At 41.7% G+C, this 22,422-nt stretch overlaps 1 protein-coding gene across 5 annotated transcripts in view; it reads right to left on the bottom strand.

The window, feature by feature from the left end:
- Window positions 1-22,422, bottom strand: part of CHRNA4 (cholinergic receptor nicotinic alpha 4 subunit) — a 32,393-nt gene that overhangs the window by 8,520 nt on the left and 1,451 nt on the right. For 2 of the 5 annotated variants that reach the window (XR_006285477.1, XM_007059815.4), the window contains exons 2-5: window positions 21,867-22,018; window positions 16,095-16,139; window positions 15,888-15,997; window positions 994-2,374 (exon numbers count right to left, since the gene is read on the bottom strand). Coding sequence is in view for 4 of the 5 variants with exons in the window: in XM_007059815.4 (XP_007059877.2) it covers window positions 994-2,374; window positions 15,888-15,997; window positions 16,095-16,139; window positions 21,867-22,018 (1,688 nt within the window). In the remaining variant the exon portion in view is untranslated. Of the gene's footprint in view, window positions 1-993; window positions 2,375-15,887; window positions 15,998-16,094; window positions 16,140-21,866; window positions 22,019-22,422 lie in introns of those variants that run through there. The other 3 variants (XM_037877169.2, XM_037877170.2, XM_043527217.1) reach the window with 3 other exon arrangements.

Genomic DNA, 22,422 nt, shown 5'->3' with positions numbered 1-22,422 from the left:
CCCTGTTGTCCCATCCCAGTTTCTGGCAGTCAGAGGTTTAGGGACATCAGAGCATGGGGTTGTGTCCCTGACCATCTTGGTTAGTTGTCATTGATGGACCTGCCTTCCATGAACTTATCTAATTCTCTTCTCAATCCAGTTATACTTTTGACCCTCACAACATCCTCTGGCAATGAATTCCATAAGTGACTGTGGTTTGTATGAAGAAGTACTATCTTATGTTTGTTCTTAACCTGCCACCTATTTATTTCAGCAGGTGACCTCCTAGATCTTGTGTTATGTGAAGGGGTAAATAACACTTCCCTATTCACTTTCTCCACACTCGTCATGATTTTATAACTCTCCTATCAAACCTTCACTTGTGGTGCTCAGCATCTCATGGGAGGTGTTTAACAATTTGCAGCACCATAGGTCAGGTGTGTAGAGCTCAGCTGAGCTCCGTCTGGTATGATTTGCTTTCACCAAGTGTTCTGGTTCTTTGCTGTATCATTATAAAATGGTGTCCAGATCTCTTATTTATAGGCAAGTGAAACTATAACTCTGAGCTGCAGGTGCTAAGCTTAGAAACAATGGTTATTTTAACAAGACCCAGTGCCAGAGGAATAGCACGGGGCATTCCTAAGCAAAGCCAATCTGTTGAAAGCTATGTGGTGGCTGCCAAGGTTAAAAGAGCAATGACAGATGTGGTGCTCAACAACAAATACAACCTTCTCCTGTACGGGTAGATCATGAAATAGGCAGCAGCAACAGAGAAGCACTGCTAACCTGAGCCCCAACCCTGCAAGACACTGAGGGCCCTCAATGCTCATTGACTGGATCCCAGCCAAGGGTATAACTAAAGCTGGTTGAGATGTTTCAAAATTTGAAAAGTTTTCCATGAAAATGTGGATGCTACAAAGGGGTGGAAGGGATTGTTTGACCTGCTTTTCATGAGTTACATGAGTTGTTTTGTTTGACAGTCACAATGGGTGGCAGGCAGCCAATTGTACTTACTGAGAAATCTGCATCCTCAGCTCTCAAGTGGTCTGCGATGTAATGGACCCCTTCCACTGCCAGCTTCAAGGCAGGGGACATCAGCAACACGTGTTGCTCTTTGGTGCTGAGAGTTTTGGTTCCTTGCTCCGAAGAGCTGGTTGCCACATTCTTTTTACACTTGCATTTACACTGGGAGGCTTTGCTTTGGGGCTGCTTTTCATTTAGATGATACCGCTGAGATGCCGGAGAGCCACTGGTCTGGCCGTTGGTCTGGGAGGACTCCTCTTGCAGGTAGCAGTACTGGATGCTCCTGGATCTGCAGCGGATGCTCCCATCCTCTACTTTATTTGGGCTGTACATCTGCTGGATGCTTAACGATCTGCTCTTGGGGAAGGACGTGGACTGGGTGTCACTCAGCAGATGGCAGGGGGGCTGGAGCGAGGAGCAGCTAGCCTGTGCCGGCTCTTGGTGTAGCACAGAGTATTGGAGAGAAGGTGACTTGCCGACAGTCTGGGGTTTGGCTTGATCCTCAAGATGGCCACAGAAGGAAGAGGTGGGTGATGGTTCTTTGCTCTGAGGGCTGTTTGAAGAGGAGGTAGTAAACTTAGGCTCCACTTTGGTCTCAGACCAAAGCTGCGGAGAGGAGGCTATTTTGTGCATGGACTCAATCAGCTTCTTGCAATTGTCCTTCACCGCTGAGGGCCGTTGCATGAAAAGGAGGCGTGGGACAACATCGAGAAAGATCCGCTTCACCCAGGCAGGCATGGTGTGGGTGCGGGGGGAGCGGTGGTGCACGTTGAGCACAAAGACAGTGATGATGATGGACAAGGTGACAAATATCATGGTGAAAAGCAGATATTCTCCAATCAAGGGGATGACCAAGGAGGTGGAAGGGATGATCTCCGTAATGAGCAGCAGGAACACAGTCAGTGACAGCAGCACTGAGATACAAAGGGTGATCTTCTCACCACACTCTGAAGGCAGGTAGAAGACTAAGACAGTCAGGAAGGAGATAAGGAGGCAGGGGATGATCAGATTAATTGTGTAGAATAAGGGCAGCCTCCTGATAATAAAGAAGTAGGTGATATCAGGGTAGATCTCTGTGCAGCACTCGTATTTCTTGATGTTGTAATTCCCCACGGCATTGATGATGACCCATTCTCCACTCTCCCAGTAATCCAGTTGGTCCACATGGCTGTGCATGCTCACTAAGTCTATCTTGGCTTTGTCATAGGTCCAGGAGCCAAACTTCATGGTGCAGTTTTGCTGGTCAAAGGGGAAGAAGGTGACATCAATGCTACAGGAGCTTTTGTAGATAGCAGGGGGCATCCACTTGATTCTTCCATCATAAAAAAGGTGGGCTTTGGTCAGGTGGGTGACTGCAAAGTCCCCATCTGCACTAAGGGGAAAATAAGATAAAGAGGAAATTAGAATCCACTGCTTTAAAATTAGTTCAGACCTTGCAAAATATGGCTTATGTTTTCAAAATGTCTGGGATGTTGTTAACTCCCCAACTCTTGCCAAATGTGCAATGGGATATTTAGTGCGTTCCAAGGCACTTGTTTTGCATTGGCACATACGAGAGCTATAATGGTGCATGAAAATTGGGTATGTGCAGTATAGCAAGTGGGTTATGAAACCTATTTGTACACACAAATGTTTGATTTGCAGGTGCCAGCTTAGGCAGGCAAATGTCAGGCCCCACCTTATACAAATCAAGCACTTCAATTCAGAACTGACCAAGGCTTTTGCTTTACAGCTCATCCAAGAAAAAATCCTTCCAGCAGCCAAGTGCCCCCTAGCACAGCTGTGGCATTGGTTCAAACCAGACACAGGGAACTGTGCCCACTTTTAAGTCAGTTACAACACCTCCTGCTGTACCTAGATTTTTCTTGATGCTCTTCCATCTAACTACTGACCAGGCCTGAGCTTGTAGGTCGCTTGTAAATCCTACAGTGCTGGTAGCATCATGCCATCAGGTGGCATGGCTGCAGACTATGCAGAATGGGATTAATTGTGAAGGTTGCTATATGGAAACCTAGGGAGAATATCTGATTAATAATAATAGAAACGAAACTCTTGATTCCGCAGACTGTTATCAGGTCCCCCCTGAGCCTTCTCGACTCTTGATGAAACAGGCACAATTCTTTTTACCTTTCCTCATAGGTCATGGTTTCTAAGCCCCTTCTCATTTTTGTTGCTCTCCTCTGGACACTCTCTAATGTAACTATTTCTGTCACAGCTTAGCCCAGAGTATCTGTTCTATGCCCATCTCAGACACAGATTTATTGTGGGGGGAGACACTTAACATCTGGGCATGGCTACGCTTCACTAAACCACCCATGGCCGGCCCATGTCAGCTGACTCGGCCTCGGGGCTATAAAATTGCAGCGCAGACATTCAGATTCGAGCCCAGGTTCTGGGAGCCTCTTCCCTTACAGGGTCCCAGAGCTCAGGCTCCAGCCCAAGCCCGAACACTTAATTGCAGTTTTATAGCCCCACAGCCTGAGCCCCGTGAGCCCGAGTCAGCTTCCGTGGGTCAGCCACATGTGTTTTATTGCAGTGTAGACATACCCAAAGGGCTAAGCTTTTTTTCCCTTCCACCTTTGTTCTGTCTTGCCTATTTGTACTGTCAGGTCTTTAGGCAGTGACTGTCTCTTACTATAAGTTTGTACAGGGCCTAGCACAATGGGGCCTGTAGACTTTAGCACAACACGTAATAAGGATATTTTATTTGGGAAGGTCATTTTCCAAATAAGCGAGAAAACTACTGAATAAATTGAGTCAAATGCAAATGTTGCTAATTTGTGTAATCAAGCCCTTGGAACAATGCACATACGTCATACTGCACAATGTCCCATGTTCAGCATTGTGCGTGCGACAATGGTTTTTAAAGAAGTTACCTTTTCACCAACCTTTTCTTTCATGCTGCGGCAGAACGTAGTGTGCTGTAGCATGGGTTGTCGCTGCTCATCTCAGTGCTGTGACTCCCGCTGAGTTTAGTTTGAGAGCCCCGTTTCCCTGGCTGGGGGGGATGGGCTTACAAAGATGTGGGTCAAACCATTTCTTAAATTGTTCAAGCATTTCAGATTCACCATCTCTCTCGCTCTCTAATCTTCCAGCTGCACCCTCAGCAGTCAGAACTAAGCCCCAAAGAGTCATCCCTGTGCCACTTCTTTCTCTCGACTAAAGAAAAACAAAAGAGATCTAATCCCGGCACACTGGCCTATAGTGCTACTGCTGTCACATCTCATCTGAGCACTGAAGCAGGAGAGCAGGACTGAGGGATCCCTTTCCTGGATCAGCTCCAGCTGGGGACACGTTGGCTGGAGAAAAAACAGTTTCTCTCTATACCAGGTTTAATGTATTTCAAGTTTTTAGCAGAAGATTTCTCCTCTTGGTTTTTTATTTGTTTGTTTTTATTAGCTCTGTTGCTTGCTACTGGTGTGCATCATATGAAGTTTCTTCCTTGGTATCCAGCCACAAGAAGATATACCAACGCCCAAGCCTGATCTCTGTCAGAGTGTCACTGTTTCCCTCATTCGTTTCACTGCTGCCTTTTTTTTTTTTTACTACTATCTAATAGCAAGATCACATATTCAAACACTTGAGCTTCTGAATTTCCACCGGCTATTTTTAGGGGCATTAAAAAAAATCGGCCAGTCTTGTTTAAAAGTTATTCAAAATACTATTTACACTTTTTTCTGTGTGCATTAAACATTTGTTTTACTAAGGGTTTGTCTACACTACAAAATTATGTCGACCTAAGTTATGTCAGCGTACAACCACCGCAGTAATTAAATCACTTCTGCGTGTCTGCACTACGCTCCTTCTGTCGGTGGCGTGTGTCCTCACCAGGAGCGCTTGCACTGATTGAACTGTCAGTGCGGGATGGCTTCTGAAAGTCAGCAACTGTCGTAGTAAGCAACACCATTTCCATACTGACACTGCGTTGACCTAAGCACGATGCCTCTCGCGGAGGTGGATTTATTAAGTTGGCGTAGCGAGCAAGTTACATCGGCGGGAGTGACATTTTAGTGTAGCTGTTTACAGAGTTAGTGCGATGTAAGCTGCCTCACGTTGACCTCACTCTGTAGTGTAGACCAGGCCTAAGAAAGTGTGGAGTACTCACTTTGAAGTTGGTCGGGATTTATTAACACCTACGGGGTACAGTAGTACAAATAAAAGAGACCTGAGCTTTAACTGTGTCATGCTTTCTGAAAAGACAGAACTCTGGACTGTGCTGAACCAGAGTTAAGCTGAGGTGCAAAAATAAGGGGAATGTTAGTTATATATAATATTGCCTCAGCATCCCTCTGTTACACACACACACACGCGCGCGCACACACACACACACACACACACACACACTGAGGAACTGAGGGAAATATTTCTTTAAAGTGTAGGTATATAATTGCAATTTTCAAGTGCAATCATAATTCTGGGATTCGAGTGCACAATCACCCTCTTAGCGTGCACGCTCATTGTAACTGTACATACAAGTTAGTTGCACAAATCTGTACATGTTTGTCCTCTGTGAAATTCTGGCCCCCTTAGAAGCCGCTATTTGTTCAAACATATGCAGGGTTTTTGAGCCTGTAAATAAGGACACCTGCAACATAACAAGGTCAATTTTAGAGAGTGATTTTGCCAATTTGGCCCTGCATATTTCATTGAATGCTGCTAAAAGTAATCCCAAGCAGTCCACACACACACATACACACAGAGTCAAATAGAATAAGTAAGGAGAGCTTTTGGATGTCAGAGTAATGCATGGCATTAAGTGCCTGCTATGGTAATTGGTGTTATTAATTAGCACATTCCTTTCTGATTAATCATAGTTTTAACTGCACTGCTAAACAATAGAATACCCTTCAAATGTATTAAATATTTTGGATGTTTTTCTATATTTTCATATATATTCTGTCCTGTGTTGTAATTGAAATAAAACTGTATATTTTTGATTACAAGTATTTGCACTGTAAAAATGATAAACAAAATTCACCTCATACAAGTACTGTAATGCAATCTCTTTGTCCTGAAAGTGAAACTTACAAATGTAGATTTTTTTGTTATATAACTGCACTCAAAAACAAAACAATGTAAAACTTCAGAGTCTACAAGTCCACTCAGTCCTACTTCTTGTTCAGCCAATCGCTAAGACAAACATGTTTGTTTACATTTATGGGACATAATGCTGCCTGCTTCTTATTTACATTGTCACCAGAAAGTGAGAACAGGTATTTACATGGCACTTTTGTAGCCGGCATTGCAAGGTATTTACGTGCCAGATATGCTAAACATTCGTATGCCACTTAATCCTTCAGCCACCATTCCAGAGGACATGCTTCCATGCTGACAATGCTCATTAATTAAATTTGTGACTGAACTTCTTGTGGGAGAATTGTATGTCTCCTGCTCTGTTTTACCCACATTCTGCCATATATTTCATGTTATAGCAGTCTCGGATGCTGACCCAGCACATGTTGTTCATTTTAAGAACACTTTCACTGCAGATTTGACAAAAGGCAATGAAGGTAGCAATGTGACATTTCTAAAGATAGCTACAGCACTCAACCCAAGGTTTAAGAATCTGAAATGCCTTCCAAAATCTGGGAGGGACGAGGTGTGGAGCATGCTTTCAGAAGTCTGAAAAGAGCAACATTCCGATGCAGAAACTACAGAACCTGAACCGCCAAAAAGAAATCAACCTTCTGCTGGTGGCAGCTGACTCAGAAAATGAAAATGAACATGCGTCGGTCCACACTGCTTTGGATTGTTATCAAGCAGAAACTGTCATCAGCATGGACGCATGTGCCCTGAAATGGTGGTTGAAGCATGAAGGGACATATCAATCTTTAGCACATCTGGCAGGTAAATATCTTGGGACAACGGCTACAACAGTGCCATGAGAACACCTATTCTCACTTTCAGGTGACATTGTAAACAAGAAGCGGGCAGCATTATTTCCTGTAAATGTCAACAAACTTGTTTGTCTGAGTAATTGGCTGAAAAAGAAGGAGGACTGAGTGGACTTGCAGGCTCTAAAATTTTACATTTTTATTTTTGAATGCAGTTTTTTTGTACATAATTCTACATTGGTAAGTTCAACTTCCACAATAAAGAGATTGCACTACAGTACTTGTATTAAGCGGATTGAAAAATACTATTTCTTTTGTTTTTTTACTGTGCAAATATTTGTAATCAAAAATAAATATAAAGTGGGGACTGTACACTTTGTATTCTGTGTTGTAATTGAAATCAATATATCTGAAAATGTAGAAAACACCCAAAAATATTTAAATAAATGGTAGTCTATTGTTTAATAGTGTAATTAATCACACAATTAATTTTTTTAATCTCTTGACAGCCATTGAAAATATAAATATCCGACCACTGAATTTTTGGGCCAAAGCCCTAAAATGTTCAGTATTTGGCCAAAAACTAAGTTTTTGGGAGTGTTGTTTGAAAATTTTCAGGGTTTGTTTTTTCCATGCCAGTCTATCTTCAATAGCTCCCAAAAAATTAATGAAATCAGGCAAAGCCACTACTGCATTTTAGTCTCCTCTGATTGAAAAATGCAATGCTGATATTCAATGACATGAACGCCGCTCTTTGCCTGGGCATTTTCTTTCCAGTTTCCTGGCTAGAACAAATCTTTCTGCCTGATTTTACCCTTCCTGTAAAACCAGGCTGAGCAATGAAACATTCACTGTGTGTGACACTTCCATACACACTACTGTTGTTGTTGTCCTTTAAAGTTTGATAAGAAACTGGAATCTCATTCAGCATTTAATGAGATCTTTGAGGCATGAGTAAGTCATTCATTAATGGAACAGCATGTTTATAATTGGACTCACGTCACAGGAGAGTGATTATGATGATAATGGTCCCCTCCCATGTACAGCATCATTCAATTGGCTAGGTCCACTATTGCAGTATCAGGTATTCATTAATACCAGAGCCAGGTTACCAGGCTAGATGGCCTGCCCTGGAAAGGCAAACCTTATGCTCCATTAGGATCCAAAGCCTCGGGCAGCTCACAGTTGTAACATTCTTCATTGCACAAACACACCTCACTGCATTTTAGGGAAGGTTGGGTGGAAATTTAGACCCTGAAAATGTTGGAGAGAAGAGCATGCAAATCCTTTCACCCTAACGAAGATTAAGGGTTCCAGGGGAAGGAGGGAGGCATCCTGAATATCTCTGCTGATTGCACACTGGGGCACAGTTCAAAGGAAGCCCAAGAGCAGCGCTGCATTTAAGAGACAGTGGCGATGGAGCAGAGCCGGTGGCTAGAGCCCTAACGCCAAGACTGCTGCCTCTACCAGGAGGTTCCCCAGCCTACCTCTCTTGCCTCTGAGTGGGAGGAGCTTCACAGCCCACAGATATGCCTGTGATGGAGGAGACATGCTCCTCTGGAGTCCTTGCTGCTGGCAAAGGGAAGGAGAGAGCAGCTTGACTCCTCTGGACATCTTACGGCTACCAAAGAAGATATAGCGGGTCCCAAGACTCTAACATGCTTCTCCTAACTGACCCAAGCCTCCAAATCTTCTGGGATTCACCCATTGCTAGGTTTATATGAATTTACAAGCCAGAAGCTGGGGAGAAAAGACAGAGAGGGGAAGAGACAAGAGGACATTGCTTTATCTCTCTGTTCCCCGATCCCTGCCTTAATTTCTTCATAACAGAGTAAAAGCACCAAATTCTCTCACTGGATATTGGGCTGAGCATTATGCTGGTGAATGCAGAGGGGAGAACACTGAACAGAAAAAATTGGCCAGATACTTTGCCAGGAGAAATGGAGCAATGGTGATTTTCCCCAGCTGAAGTTCCAGCCCATAGTCTTTATTAAACATACATCTGAGAATAATATTTGCTCATCTACATTTCCCTCCTAGGAGTTACGTAAAGCCATGGAGTTTCGTTCAGACACCAACTCTTAGGGGCAGTTTACCAGTCTACATATTATAGACTAATTATTTTCAGACCTTTTTGTTACTAGAGTTCGATTCCATCTTGAGAAGTGACTCGAGAAGTAGTTTGTAATGTTGTGGCCGCCATGTTGGTCCCAGGATATTAGAGAAACAAGGTCGGCGAGATATCTTTTATTGGACCAATTTCTGTTGACGAGAGAGACAAGCTTTTGAGCCTGGACAGGGCTCTTCTTCAGATCTTGAAGAAGAGCTCTGTGGAAGTTCGATAGTCCCCCACCTTGTCTCTGTAATAGTAGCACTGTTTGGTTCTATAGATATCGTCTCTCAATGATTTCTACACTGTTTCTGTTTTCTTCGACAAGGAGAAAGAAGGATCTTTTTAAATTGCCTACATTGCAAACTCAGCCTTGGATCCAAAAGTCAGGCAGGGTCTGTTCTGGCTCACTCATTATCACCAGGAACCAAAGGGCTGCAAGGCCTAATTCTGCTCTCATGTGTGCAAGGAAGAGTGGAGTGAGTTCCTGCAGTTGGAATTTAGTTAACAATTCAGCTGAGGAGTCGCTAACTGGAACTGATACCAGCCCCTTTTCCCTAGAGCTGTCTTCGCTGTGTGAGGCTAATTGGGGTCTGAAGCTATTGCATTGGCTTCAGTGGATTTTAAATTAGACTCAGTCGGTCAAGTTAGCAGGTCTGACTCTGACTACACAACTGGGGACAATGTGTTCAGTAAGAAGGTGCCATTTTTATATAGTCATTTCTCAGATTAGAACCATATTATCATCTCGTTCAATGAAGACAATTAAGCTGCAATATAGTTTTATAGCCGGAAAGGTGAAAATCGTCCAGAAATACTAGTTAGTACCAAAACAAGAGCATTTTCAAGACAAACAATGAAGTCAAGATCTCTTACTTGTTCAGGCCAGAAAGGCCTAAATATCTGTCAGTAATAACTCCCCGAAGTCTTATTTCTTCTATCAAATACTATATCAATATTGGCAGAAGAGAATTGTGGCTTGTTACAGCAATTGTCCTCTGTAAACACCTGACAAATGACAAGATCTGTTCTATTTGGAAGAGTTATTTTACATACACGCACGCGCACACACACACAAACACACACACACACACACACACACACACACCCCCTTCAAAACAAGGAAGTCCAACCAAGCCTCAGTGATAGCTATACATTGTATAGCAGTACAGGGAAAAAACCATTCAGCTAAATGTATAATAAATTATAATTTATTATACATAGAATCACAAAATCGTAGGACTGGAAGGGACCTCAAGAGGTCATCTAGTCCAGTCCCCTGCACTCATGGCAGGACTAAATATTAGCTAGACCATCCCTGAGAAATGTTTGTCAAACCTGCTCTTAAAAATTTCCAGTGAGGGAGATTCCACAACTTCCTTAATCAATTTATTCCAGTGCTTAACCACCTGGACAGTTAGGAAACTTTTCCTAATGTCCAGCTGCCCTTGCTGCAATTTAAGCCCATTGCTTCTTGTCCTATCCTCAGAGGTTAAGGAGAACAATTTTTCTCCCTCCTCCTTGTAACAACCTTTTATGTACTTGAAAACTGTTATCATGTCCCCTCTCAGTCTTCCCTTTTCCAGACTAAACAAACCCAAAATTTTCAATTTTCCCTCATAGATCATGTTTTCTAGACCTTTAATCAGTTTTGTTGCTCTTTTCTGGACTTCCTCCAATTTGTCCACATCCTTTCTGAAATGTGGCACACAGAACTGGACACAATACTCCAGTTGAAGCCGAATCAGCATGTAGAGCAGAAGAATTATTTCTTGTGTCTTGCTTACAACACTTCTGCTAATACATCCCAGAATGATGTTAGCTTTTTCTGCAACGGTGTTAAACTGTTGATTCATATTCAGCTTGTGATCCAGTCTGACCCCCAGATCCCTTTCCGCAGTACTCCTTCCTAGGCCGTCATTTCCCATTTTGTATGTGTGCAGCTGATTGTTCCTTCCTAAGTGGAGTACTTGCATTTGTCCTTATTGCATTTCATCCTGTTTACTTCAGACCATTTCTCGAGTTTGTCTAGATCATTTTGAATTTTAATCCTATCCTCCAAAGCATTTGCAACCCCTCCCAGCTTGGTATCACCCACAAATTTTATAAGTGTATTCTCTATGCCATTATATAAATCACTGATGATACATATATATGTATGTATTTGCATGTCTAATTTGTGTGAAGATTTTGTCTTTTTTTATTCTTTATTCTACATGTTATCTCAATTTCAGCAATTTGAGGACCAATAAATAATGAACTGGTTGCATCTTCTACCCCCTTCTTTAACAGACTGGTAAACATAGTCTATATCATTCGGAGATATTCAACTGCCAATGATATGGGAAAAAATACCTTATTGCTCCAGTAGTCAAGAGTATTTCCAATAATTTTAGGGAAGATAATTTCTGTTCCAAATGCCCTTCAGGTGAGTCAGGATCTCAGTCTTAGAGCATGAGCCTCATCAATAAAAAAGTTTTCAAAAGAAACTATCAACTTTCTCTTGATTTCTATTAAGCCATCTACCAGATCATCTTATAACTATGTACAGAAGTCCTTTGTGTCTATATTACAACTGGGTGAATTCTTCAAAACATTTCCTGCTAATATTCATTTTAGTAAATATTTGAACTCTTTCACATGTGATCATTTCCTTCGTGTTCATTTTCTCCAACTATTTTACCAAGTGCTTTTAACTGATAGGAATTTTTATAGAAATAACTAACTTTAGGTGAATATTAGTATTCAGAGAGTGAATTTTGAACTCCTAAGTGCAAATATTCATGCCAGAAACTTCCTTTCCAAGTGTTATACTCATCCAATTAGAGACCAGAAATGCTATCACGTGTCCAATTAAAACCATCTCAAAAAGCTTGAATTTCAAATATTCTCAATGAACTGCTCAATCTGCTGATCCAAGGGCACAGTCCTCCACTGATCTGACAAATCTATGTAAGGCTAGTGTTCAGAATTCTCCACTCAGTCACGGATGATAGCATGTTGCATGCCTTACACACAGGTCAAATAGCTACACATGGTGGCAAAGCAGTAGAAAATCAGAACCCATGAATTATTCTCTGAAACTGTTTGAGAAATAATTTGAATAGCAAATAAATTCAGGGAAATTGCAAAATGTTCATGGACAATAAACATGTCAAATTTATTCACTACAAATGATTTGCTCATCTTTATGGAGCCTTGGGGAAGCTACCTTGACAATCATTAAAACCTCAATTATGGAACATCTAGTCTTCTTTGGAAAGAAAATAAAGGAAATGAGGTTTTGTCTTTTCACTATGAAATCATATTCCTCTGTTTTACATATGTTTTGTCATGTCCAATAGAGACAATTTACAGTGTTAGAGCTTATTTTATCAAGCCTGCAAAATCCAACAGCATATTAATTTCCCCCTAGGATATTAGTTTGGTTTTAGATTCCTTATGAATGTTGACAACTCTATAGGCCAAACTGGCCAAATTTACTGACTTAATTTGGGACCTTAGAGTGCATAAATGGAAGCTTTTGACAATAATGAGCTCAGATAAGAGAATCACTGACAACATGGGGTATGATTTCCTTGAAGATGCAAATCTCAAATTAATTGCAATTGCATCGTTTCTATCTATTCCCAGAAGTTAAAAACAAAGAAGACTTCTGTGTAGACTCATAGACAGAAGCTTTTCCCCCCAAGCATCTCATCCAAAAGAAGAATATCAGAACTCTTTTTGTAAGCACAGTGGGGCCTTCCAAAATGAGTCACATTGAAATGGTTAAACACTGAAATAAGACCATTGGGCCTTTTCCGCTAAAAGTTCCACTAAACCCCCCTGGCAGTATAAAGGGGCCTTATAGTAACCATAAAGTATTTGCACCTACTTTAAGGTCCCTTTATACTGCCAGAAAGATATAACGCATGGGAGGAGATCCCTATAATCATCCTCCAGGCAAGCTCACGGTCCTGCAAATCCCTTCTTAAAACTTCTCAGCCAAGGTGCCTTAAAAAACCTGGCATGGTCAGGCAGCTGGTCTACAGTGATCACTGCCATTACAACGCAGTTGCATCTTTTTGTATCCCTCCTGTTAGTTTGTTGTATCCTTCTGTAGTCTCTTGCCTTACACGTCGATTGTGAACTCTTTGGGGCAGAGTCTGTCTATTTGCTCTGTGTCTGTACAGTGCCTACCACAATGCCATGACTGGTGTGACTGCAATTCCAATGATTAATTCTTATTAATCATAAATTGGTCTTTAGCATAAAGGAGAAGCAGGGTCATTATTTCTTATTCCATTGCTAACATTTTCAGGCTCTAATCCCATTCCATTGGTAGCTGGGTTTGCTGCTTTTTCAGGGGCTACCTGAAAAAGATTTGAACGTGGCTATTGAATTTTTCTGTGTCTGGTTGGTGCAGAAACAGGGACTCCCACGTGCATGTTAAGGTTGCAGGAAATTATGCGCACATTTCCTGGGCTGCAGTCTAAGCCACTGATCATATATTATTGTTCAGCTTGTGCCTGCTTTTAGGATAAGAAGGTCTGAGTGCCCATGAATTAATAATTACATAGGGCTTATCTTCAGAGGTGCTGAGCACACACCACCTCTGATGATTTCAGCCAGAGCTGCAAGCTCAGCACTGGTCAGGATCAGGCTCCTGGAGAATGGAAAGATCGTTTCAATAGTCTCTAAAGCTGCAAACCCTCTAGATATATATTTACCTCAGTCATTTCTTAGAGACGTACTGAATTGGAACCATGCAACTGTTAATTAAAAACGAAGACCGTTCCATTGTCAAAACTCAGTCACAAAGTGTTACCTGTTTAAAAAGCCATTTCTGTTGGCTGTCCCAGGGGCACTTAGCACACATTCTGCCAGGGTTGCCAAGCACGGCGGTGTGCGCACCAACAACCAGAGCCTGGATATTGAAGTACAGTAAGTGAAGCCGCTCAGAGCCCTTGCTAAGCTTTTAAGACCTCAGCCAATAACAAGTGGCTTCGTTACAATGAAAGCAGCCAAGACAAAAAGGGAAGAACTCAGGGAGAAGCAGTCCCGTTTAAACCAGCTTGGGAAGAATAGAAGATTCTGTGCTTCAGATAAAGCTTTTTTTTTTTTTTCTTTTGCAGCTTGTAACACAGCTGCTTCTTCTGCGCTTTCATTAGCACTAACGTGTACAGGTTGTCTAAGAAGTTAGATGTGTGATTACATGCCTAATCTGCGTATCCAATCAATGCTATTATCCCATAGGGACTGTTCCACCAGCAAAGAACTGGACAGAGCACTGCACAGGTCACTCTGCCTCATTCCACCCCGATGTGTCCCTGCCTCAAATATATAGGGGGCATGCCAAGGATGTGAGAAGCTAGGGCCAGGTGCTCCAGATGGTATAATTTACAGTAGGGTATAAAGTTATGCCAAGGGCTGTTTCTGGTCAGCTACAGAATAGGGGGAGCGAAAAGGCTGCTAAGAGTTACTTTTACCATGGCTCCCTCCTGCCCCAGATATGCTACAGGTCAATTATGGTTCATTTGAGGATGTAGCCCATTGACTAGTCATATCCCTGCTGTTTGTTTGTTTCCTCCCCGCCCCCAGTCACATGGCATTGTTTCTAATCCCTGATTGGGCAACTGAAACTTTTAGAAGAAGAGAATGATTTAATAGTGAATATCCAACCATGCATGACACACTTTCCTGTGGGAATTTTTTGGAGAAATAATAATTCATGTTAAAACTTGTGATGCTTTTAGGAATCATGAGGATTGTCATCAGTACTAGGCAGCAATCTGAATCGGCACCAACAATGCATAACAGGATCGCACAGTTCACGGCCAAACAAACTCAATGTTTTTATTCACAAAAATATTTGTAAATTACTTTGGTAGATTTGACCAACATTCCCTTGCAATCGGGAATGTGTGAAAGTCAAACTCTGATATTTCCATCACCCAGGTAACATACTTTTGAACGGTGCTGATATCTCATCTCTCAACTAAAATGCCCTTGCTACTCCTCCTTTGGATTCTGGCTCTGGAAAGCCTGACACTGAGCTTGCATAGAGCTCACTGAGAACCAAATTTGGCCACTACTGTCCAAAGGTATCAAGTGAAGAAAGCAACCACCTTCTCCTGCCATATGTGTCCATATGACACCCAGATCTCACACACGCAGATCCAGCTACAACAGTTTATTTACAAACAACACTAGAGGTTCCTTGGACCAATCCCAGAACCTGCATAATGATCCCTAAACAGCACCCAGCCCAAGAAGCTGCAGGTAAGTTTGCAAACAATTTTGCAGAAACACTCCTCCCTTCCTCCTATCACTGTCTACAGAGAACCGCTCAGGTATAAGGTAGTGGATATTACACTGTTGCCCAGGTAGCAAAGGTTCTCAAGTGAAACCGAGACCATAACCCATTAGCACTTAGAACCAGACAACGTTAGGGTCCTTTTTTAGCCTATATTGGACAGAGGGTACTCATGACTTTCTCTCAGTGTATTATCCCCATTTTAACACCCTCTTCAGACATTCGTTGTTAGAACTGGTGGTGGTGGAGCAAAGAGAGCTTTGGTGGATGGTTATTAGAATGGGACTCAATAGAGCTGGAAGATTCCAATAGCTTTGTCACCATAGGGATGGTGCCTTTAAAACAAAAACAAAACCCTTCCCAAACAAAACATTCCACTGCATGCACAGTTCTTCCCCTAGGGAGAGGAAGAGCGAGAAGAGAGGGAGAACAGACCAAATGTGACAGATGTTAGTCATGTTGCTTAGCGTATGACTTGAAGGTGCTCAGATCCTACAGCAATGATGGTGGCATAAGAACCTCGATATTCTAGAATAGTATCAGATAGAATAGGGAGAGAAAATTACGACAATCTCCCCAATGCAGAGAGTGGAGCAGCTTTTTAAAGGAATAGTCGCCTTCCAGCGATGGAGCTCAGACTCACTTGTTGTAGAGAACAATATCCGGCCTCCAGATGAGTTCTGAAGGGATGCGGATGGATGTAACGTTCTCATATTCCAGAGGATCCCAGCGCAACTTGTAGTCATACCACTCCTGGGAAAAACACATCCATTACCAGGGACTGGGAGGAGGTAGAATTGAAATATACACGGAAAACCAGTACAAGAAAACACCTTTTGGGCTCACCCACCTGCTTCACCCACATGTTCGTGGTCATCATTTGATTCTTCTCATCCTGAAAAGGAAAAGCCACAAGCTCAGAAAGCAGAGGCATGTTTAGTGTAATCCATTTTTGTAATCAGAAATAATCTCAGCAATAAATATATTTTTTCAGCTAAAAAAGCAGATGTTCCTGGAGTTTAGCATGGGGCAGAACGCACCTGTCTGATACCACCAAACACCAGAGGCTAAGACTAGGCAGTCTCGGCAGATGACCAACTTGGATTTGTTTGACAGATTTTCTGAGAAATGTGTGTACTAAGAAGACTTTTGTTTTGAAGGATATTATAAAGCCCAGCCAAGATGAGCTCAGCACAGTACCATGGGGCAGGAGAAGAATCCACAGCTCTAATACACCCCCACCACAGTGGGGGTAGGATTGTTACATTAGTCCACCACTCCTCCCCCAGTTGCCTGTTGGACACAGCTTCACAGGGATTTCCAGGGAAGCTGTCCTATTGAGAACTAACCTCATACCCCTTGCAACTTCTCCCTTGGCAGGGCAGAATACCAATCCGGCTACAGACGTGGGCTGGGTGGGGGTATCTGGATATGGCCCCTGCACAATTTACCTTCAAACATGTCCACAGACAGTTCCCCAGCACTTCCTTTCCTGAATTGTTCTGACTGCTTGGAAGTGATGCTTTGTGCCTGATCTGCACTTGCCCTTCTTGAGTTTAAGGCCATTATCGACGGCTCTCTGCCTTTAGCTCTAACATGCATCTCTTCTCTCCAAAGTGTGTTCTACAGAGAACACACTATAGTACTGTGCTAGGAAGGAAGCTCAAGTGGTTAAGGTTAAAACCAAGGCCCCCCTGGCCCTTAGCCCTTGCCTCATTCCTCCAGAGCACACTGGTTTTCACACATCACAGAATATAAGGAAATTCCTATTGCAAATTGGTAGCTTTCAGATAGACTTGTAGTGAGAACTGGTGGGTTGGTTTACCTGTATTCATATCTTGACACTTTGCCCTGAAAGTGTAGAGTCTAAAGCTTTTCTACTAGCTACGTGTTTACTTCTAAACTATATGCTTTCCCTGAGTTAGGGGATATCTCTCAGCTGCAATGATTGCTCACACAAGCATTGCCATTTAGTTTAAAGTATTCTTCTTTAGAAAACAATTCTTATTTTCCTAACCACTGCTTTTTTCTCTCTCTCTCATTTATAAAAAATGAATTTAGCACTGATAAAAAGTGCCAGCTAAATTGGCAGACTGTTGGAGACTGAAACCCTCTTTATATCCACAAGAGAGACAATGACAGTGAAATCTTCCCCTCAGTGTCCTGCCAGATCTAACCTGCAGGGACCGTCTAAAGAGATGATGGCTCAGTCTCTTAGCTTTTCTTATGGAACTGCCAATAAAGGTGCCAACTGGTGCCGCCAGTGAGAATAGCATTTGCAAATTGGACATCTGTCCATGGGGACCTTTCATATAGGTCACTGAAAAGCCATCAGGAGGTGACAACTTTTGATTGTTACCAACTTGAGCTGGATTTGAACTGGTCAAGAAGAAATTAAAGGCTTTATATCCTCCAGTCTCTTGAGTAATTCACTCCTCCAAGACCTGTTTCTGAGTGCAACACAGTTTCATTCTTTTTTTTAAAAAAGAATGAGTCTTGCATTTCTTTATACCTAGAGTGAATTAAGGCTCAAATTCTCAGAAAAACCCATGCATTTTGTGCATCTACTTTGGGCATGTAAGTACCAGGTTGGTCATTGCTTAGATTCCAGTATAATAGGGACCATAGGTAAAAATTTCAAAAGTGCCTGAGGGACTCAGGAGCAGAGCTGGCCAAAACTTTTCAACCAAAACATTTTTTTGGAAGAAAAAGTAGATTCCGTGATTCCAAAATGTTTCACAAATTCATGTCCATTTCACTGAATTGTTCATTCCAAAAAAACAAACCCCAAATTCTGAAAATATCTGCATTTCATTTTGACATTTTTTAATGAAATGGTTTGATTTTTCAATTCAAAATGGATTTTCATTTAGATATTTTCTTTAGTTTTATTTTTAAAAAAGATAAATGTTTTAAAATGCTCTAAACCACAACGAAACATTTTATTTGACCCAAAACAATTTTTTTTCAACTTTTCAATTTGCCAAAAGTGTATAAACATTTCCTTTTTGGTTTGACCTGAAATTATTATTTTAATTTTTCAGAACTGCCAGTGAACTGAAAAACCAATTATTCACCCAGCTCTACTTAAGAGCGTAAGTCCCACCGAAAGGAACTTACACTCCTAAATCACTGGGGTTGAGATTTTCAAAAGTGCCTCTGAAATGTCAAGGGGAGTTAGGCGCTTAACTGTCATTTGTGCCTTTGAGAATCACCACCTTAGGCACTTTGGGAAATATTTCCTTGTAAAAACATGACAGATACTCGGTTGCAGTAAACACATAAGCACATAGCTGGTTAGATGTATATTTGATCATTTCCGTGTGCATTTACCACAGTTGCACACACAAATGCAGTAAGCTTGTGTACATGGCCAGCTGCATGTGCAGTGAGTCCTTTGTCTGCACAGTTACCAGGTCTTAGTGTGCAGTCAAGCAGCGTTCACGTGCATTTTGTCTGTGCAGTTCTGAAAACTTGGGCATCTGTAGTATTTACGTTTCTACAAAATATGTAAACTTAAAACACTACAAATTCGCTTTAGTGACCAAAAATATGCGAGTCACTCTGCAAACCCACAATCTGACGGTAGCTCCGATCATCTACACAGCTCTTTGTGTGTTTTGGGGTAATAGGCTCTTTCCTGTGCTAAACATGAATGGAGTGTTAAGCTACAAAATATAAATATGTACAAATAAATGAAATCCAATGAGTGGCAGGCAAATTGCTCAGCTATTACTAATAGAATTTAATTGAACTGTTTAATGTTTGCTTGCATGCTAATTACAGCTTCTGTGTAAATAACCAAAGAAAAGTGCTTTGGACTCGGTTCAGTTCTCCCAGTTTAAGGTGCTGCAGCAAAACTAATGATGTTTGTTCCGTCTCCTCATTGGCCTGGCTTCAAAAGAGCTCAGATGGCAGTGTTTTTCTGAGCTCGCTATTAACAGAGGAACAGAAGGGTTGTGGTAGCACTGTAGTTGAGGATGGAATTTAACTGCATGGTCTCTTTTCCCAAGGTGAATACACTGCACTCCATGCTACCCAGCAGAGAGGGGCATAGGAGGTAAACGGGGTCTACCTAGTCTGTTCTTGAACCCATGTCTTAGTCTCATAGTCAGTTAGTCCAGTACCAAACTGATGTCAGCATAACAGGGTGAAGTCAGGACACTGCAGGACAGTGGATTTGATATTGAGTTTTCTGGCTTTTTTCAGTCCGAGTCAGAATTTGAATATTGATCCTGTTTTGCTTTTTTTGACTTTCTGCCACTGAGATGTGTCCAGAGGAGACGCAAACTCCATTGAAAAGGGAAGGCTGCGCTTTTAACACCATGTCTGACAATCATGCTAAGTTTTCTTAAGAAATGCTGCAGTGGTAAGAAGGGGGATCGTTAAACAGACACTCAGCTGGACTGGGAACATGGTACAGGAATCGTACCAGGGAAAGGGTTATACAGGAACAGAGAGAACCTTACTGAAGGAGATGGGGAATAATTAACTAAACCTCAGCTGCTTTACAGCCCTGCCTGTTGACTGCAGTTTTAAACACCAGATTATGACTTTTACAGAGTATATTCTTCCTAGGTAAGACAAGAAAAGCACTTCAAAGAACAAGTATTGATCGCACCATCCATGATTGGGCAGTTGCATAATAGAAAGTATCTCTTATGCCACCACAATCGTTGATGTACCATCTTTAATCTTATCAATTATTCAGATGAAATGCATACAACCTAAATACCATCAATGACAGATTTGGGCTCCTCAGCCTTTTTGTTCTGTGTGTGTACAGCGCCTTGCACAATGGGGTCCCAGTCCATGACTAGGGCTCCTAGCTACTATCACAATGATAATAATAAAATAATCCGCTCTGTTTTTTGAAGTTGTTTGAGCAAAGGCTTATTTTTAAAAAGATACAGAACCCGTCATGCACATATGCCATTCATTTCTCAAATACCTATATTAAATTGTATACTGCACAGATATCTTTATGCTGCATATAACGTGGTTATAAATGTGATAAATTGCGGAACCATGTGCATCTATCACTAATCTACAGTCCTCTCTCCTGTACTCTGACCACCAATCTAGTCTACCTGTGACTACCTCTAACATCCCAAACATGAATGCAGCTTCAAAAAAACACCCTTCTTTTAAACCGCCCACCACAGAGCCATTTTCTAATTTCTACCCAAAAGTAGAATTTACCCCTCAAAATTAAAATGGCATGAGGCCCAATATGGACAATATTCAACCAGGGACAAGTTTAAGGCCTGAGATCTCATGACTTATGAAAGCTGGAAATTGGACCTTCCTACCACTGGAAAAGGGACCGTCTATTCTTCTCAACAGAACTCAGCACTCTCTGAGTGGAAGAACCATAGGGGTCATGGTAACATTATGGGTGGAAAAATTATTACAGGTCTTTTAAGAGGTCTGTAAATTATAATAGCTGGAATATTTATCTGAGTCACATAGTTGTAGCCTAGCTTCTCAGAAGGAGGAATATGAAAGTTGGCACTAATATTTCTTTCTCTCTAATCCATTTCAAAAATACATTCTGTTACATAGGTGGCATATAGAGAGTACATGGTGGAGTGGTATGCTATAAAGGGTTAATAAGTACTCAACTGGAATGACCTGTAAAGTTCATTTATAGCTTTACTGTTTGCGTATAAGCACTAACTCATGCCAATCATTCTTGTGTACTATACCATCCTGTATTCTCTTTCTTCTCTCTCTGTCACATACATAAGAACATAGTGTACATATAGATTTCTATTTAAGAAATAATTCACACAGCTTCCAAAAATTCAGTGCTCAAAACAGATATGCATGCGCACAGACACACACGCTGGCATGCAAAATTAGTTATCTGAGTTCCACGTGCAAATTGGTACTTGTGCATACACTCATGCTAGAACAGTAAAATGCGGATTTGTGTGGGTGTGCAATCATGCACCTGTTTTCTTCTTTGAAAATTGAGCTCCAAGTGCCATAAAATCATGTCCTTTAAATACCATGCCAATGCATACGCCTGACTCATAATAAAAATCAATCCATTTTGTATGTCATCTATATGTTGTATACATGTAGATTCCCTTTGAGAAAACATGCAGGAACATTTTGCCTCAGCCACTATGCCTCAAAGCAGCCAAAGAAAGAACTTTGTGATCCTTGGATAAGATAAATAATAGAGGTGTAAACTATTATTTGTGAGGATTATGTATTATGAATACTAATTATAGATCAAATTCTAAACACATTACTTGTTTCTCAGCCAAAATTCATTTCCTCAAAACTCCCCTTGAGCTTAATAGATATATCTATGGATTTTATACCATGAGCTTTCCTTTGGTTTCAGAAACGGCATCCCATTTTTTACTATAATTCATAAATAAACAATACAAGACCACCAGACTGCACACCTTGATGAGCAGTTATTCGCATGAGTTCTCCCATTACTTTCAATAGAACGGTTCATATGGATAACTGTTCTTCAGCGTCAGTAAGATATTCATATTCTGATCATGAAATAAGTCAGCAAAAACCACACACGCTGGCTTGCATCTGGAATCGCTCCTCCCCCATGACCCCGAAAATCTTCACTGCTTATAGTTTCACTTACCACGTCAATGAGCTGCGCGATGGACAATCCAAAATGGACGAGGACCACGTCCGAAATGTTGGCTACAGGTCGGGACCACTTGTTATAGCCAGAGAAGAGTTTCTTCAGGAGTCTCTCCTCTGCATGGGCTCGGGTTTCCACATGGCTGCACACTGCAGGGAAAGTGTGAGACATGAAAGTGTGAAATGTTTGTAAGTTAGGAAGACCAGAGCAGAGACATCTGGGGAGGAGAGAGGTGGGGGGGAAGTGCTTCATCTTCCTCTCTCCTTGAATAGGCCCCAGCCCTTCTGTCCTTTGGCAGACAGACTATGATGCAAGTCTTACTTATATGTGTACAGCACCTAGATACCATGGTGATGGACACATTAGAAATGCAGACAGGTAGAGGAGGAAAGGAATATAGGTGGGCATGACATGGCAATGACATACCAGTGACAGGACACCACCTTTCAGCATATACAATGGCATGGTTAGTTCATAATGTAGCATGGAACAGCATCTAGGAACCATCTTGGGGGAGGTGGAGATTGTTAAAAAGCATTTGAAATACACTGCC

The sequence above is a fragment of the Chelonia mydas genome, chromosome 13, assembly GCF_015237465.2.
Source record: "Chelonia mydas isolate rCheMyd1 chromosome 13, rCheMyd1.pri.v2, whole genome shotgun sequence".
Taxonomy (NCBI): Eukaryota; Metazoa; Chordata; order Testudines; family Cheloniidae; genus Chelonia; species Chelonia mydas.
This window is presented reverse-complemented; position numbering and strand designations above follow the sequence as displayed.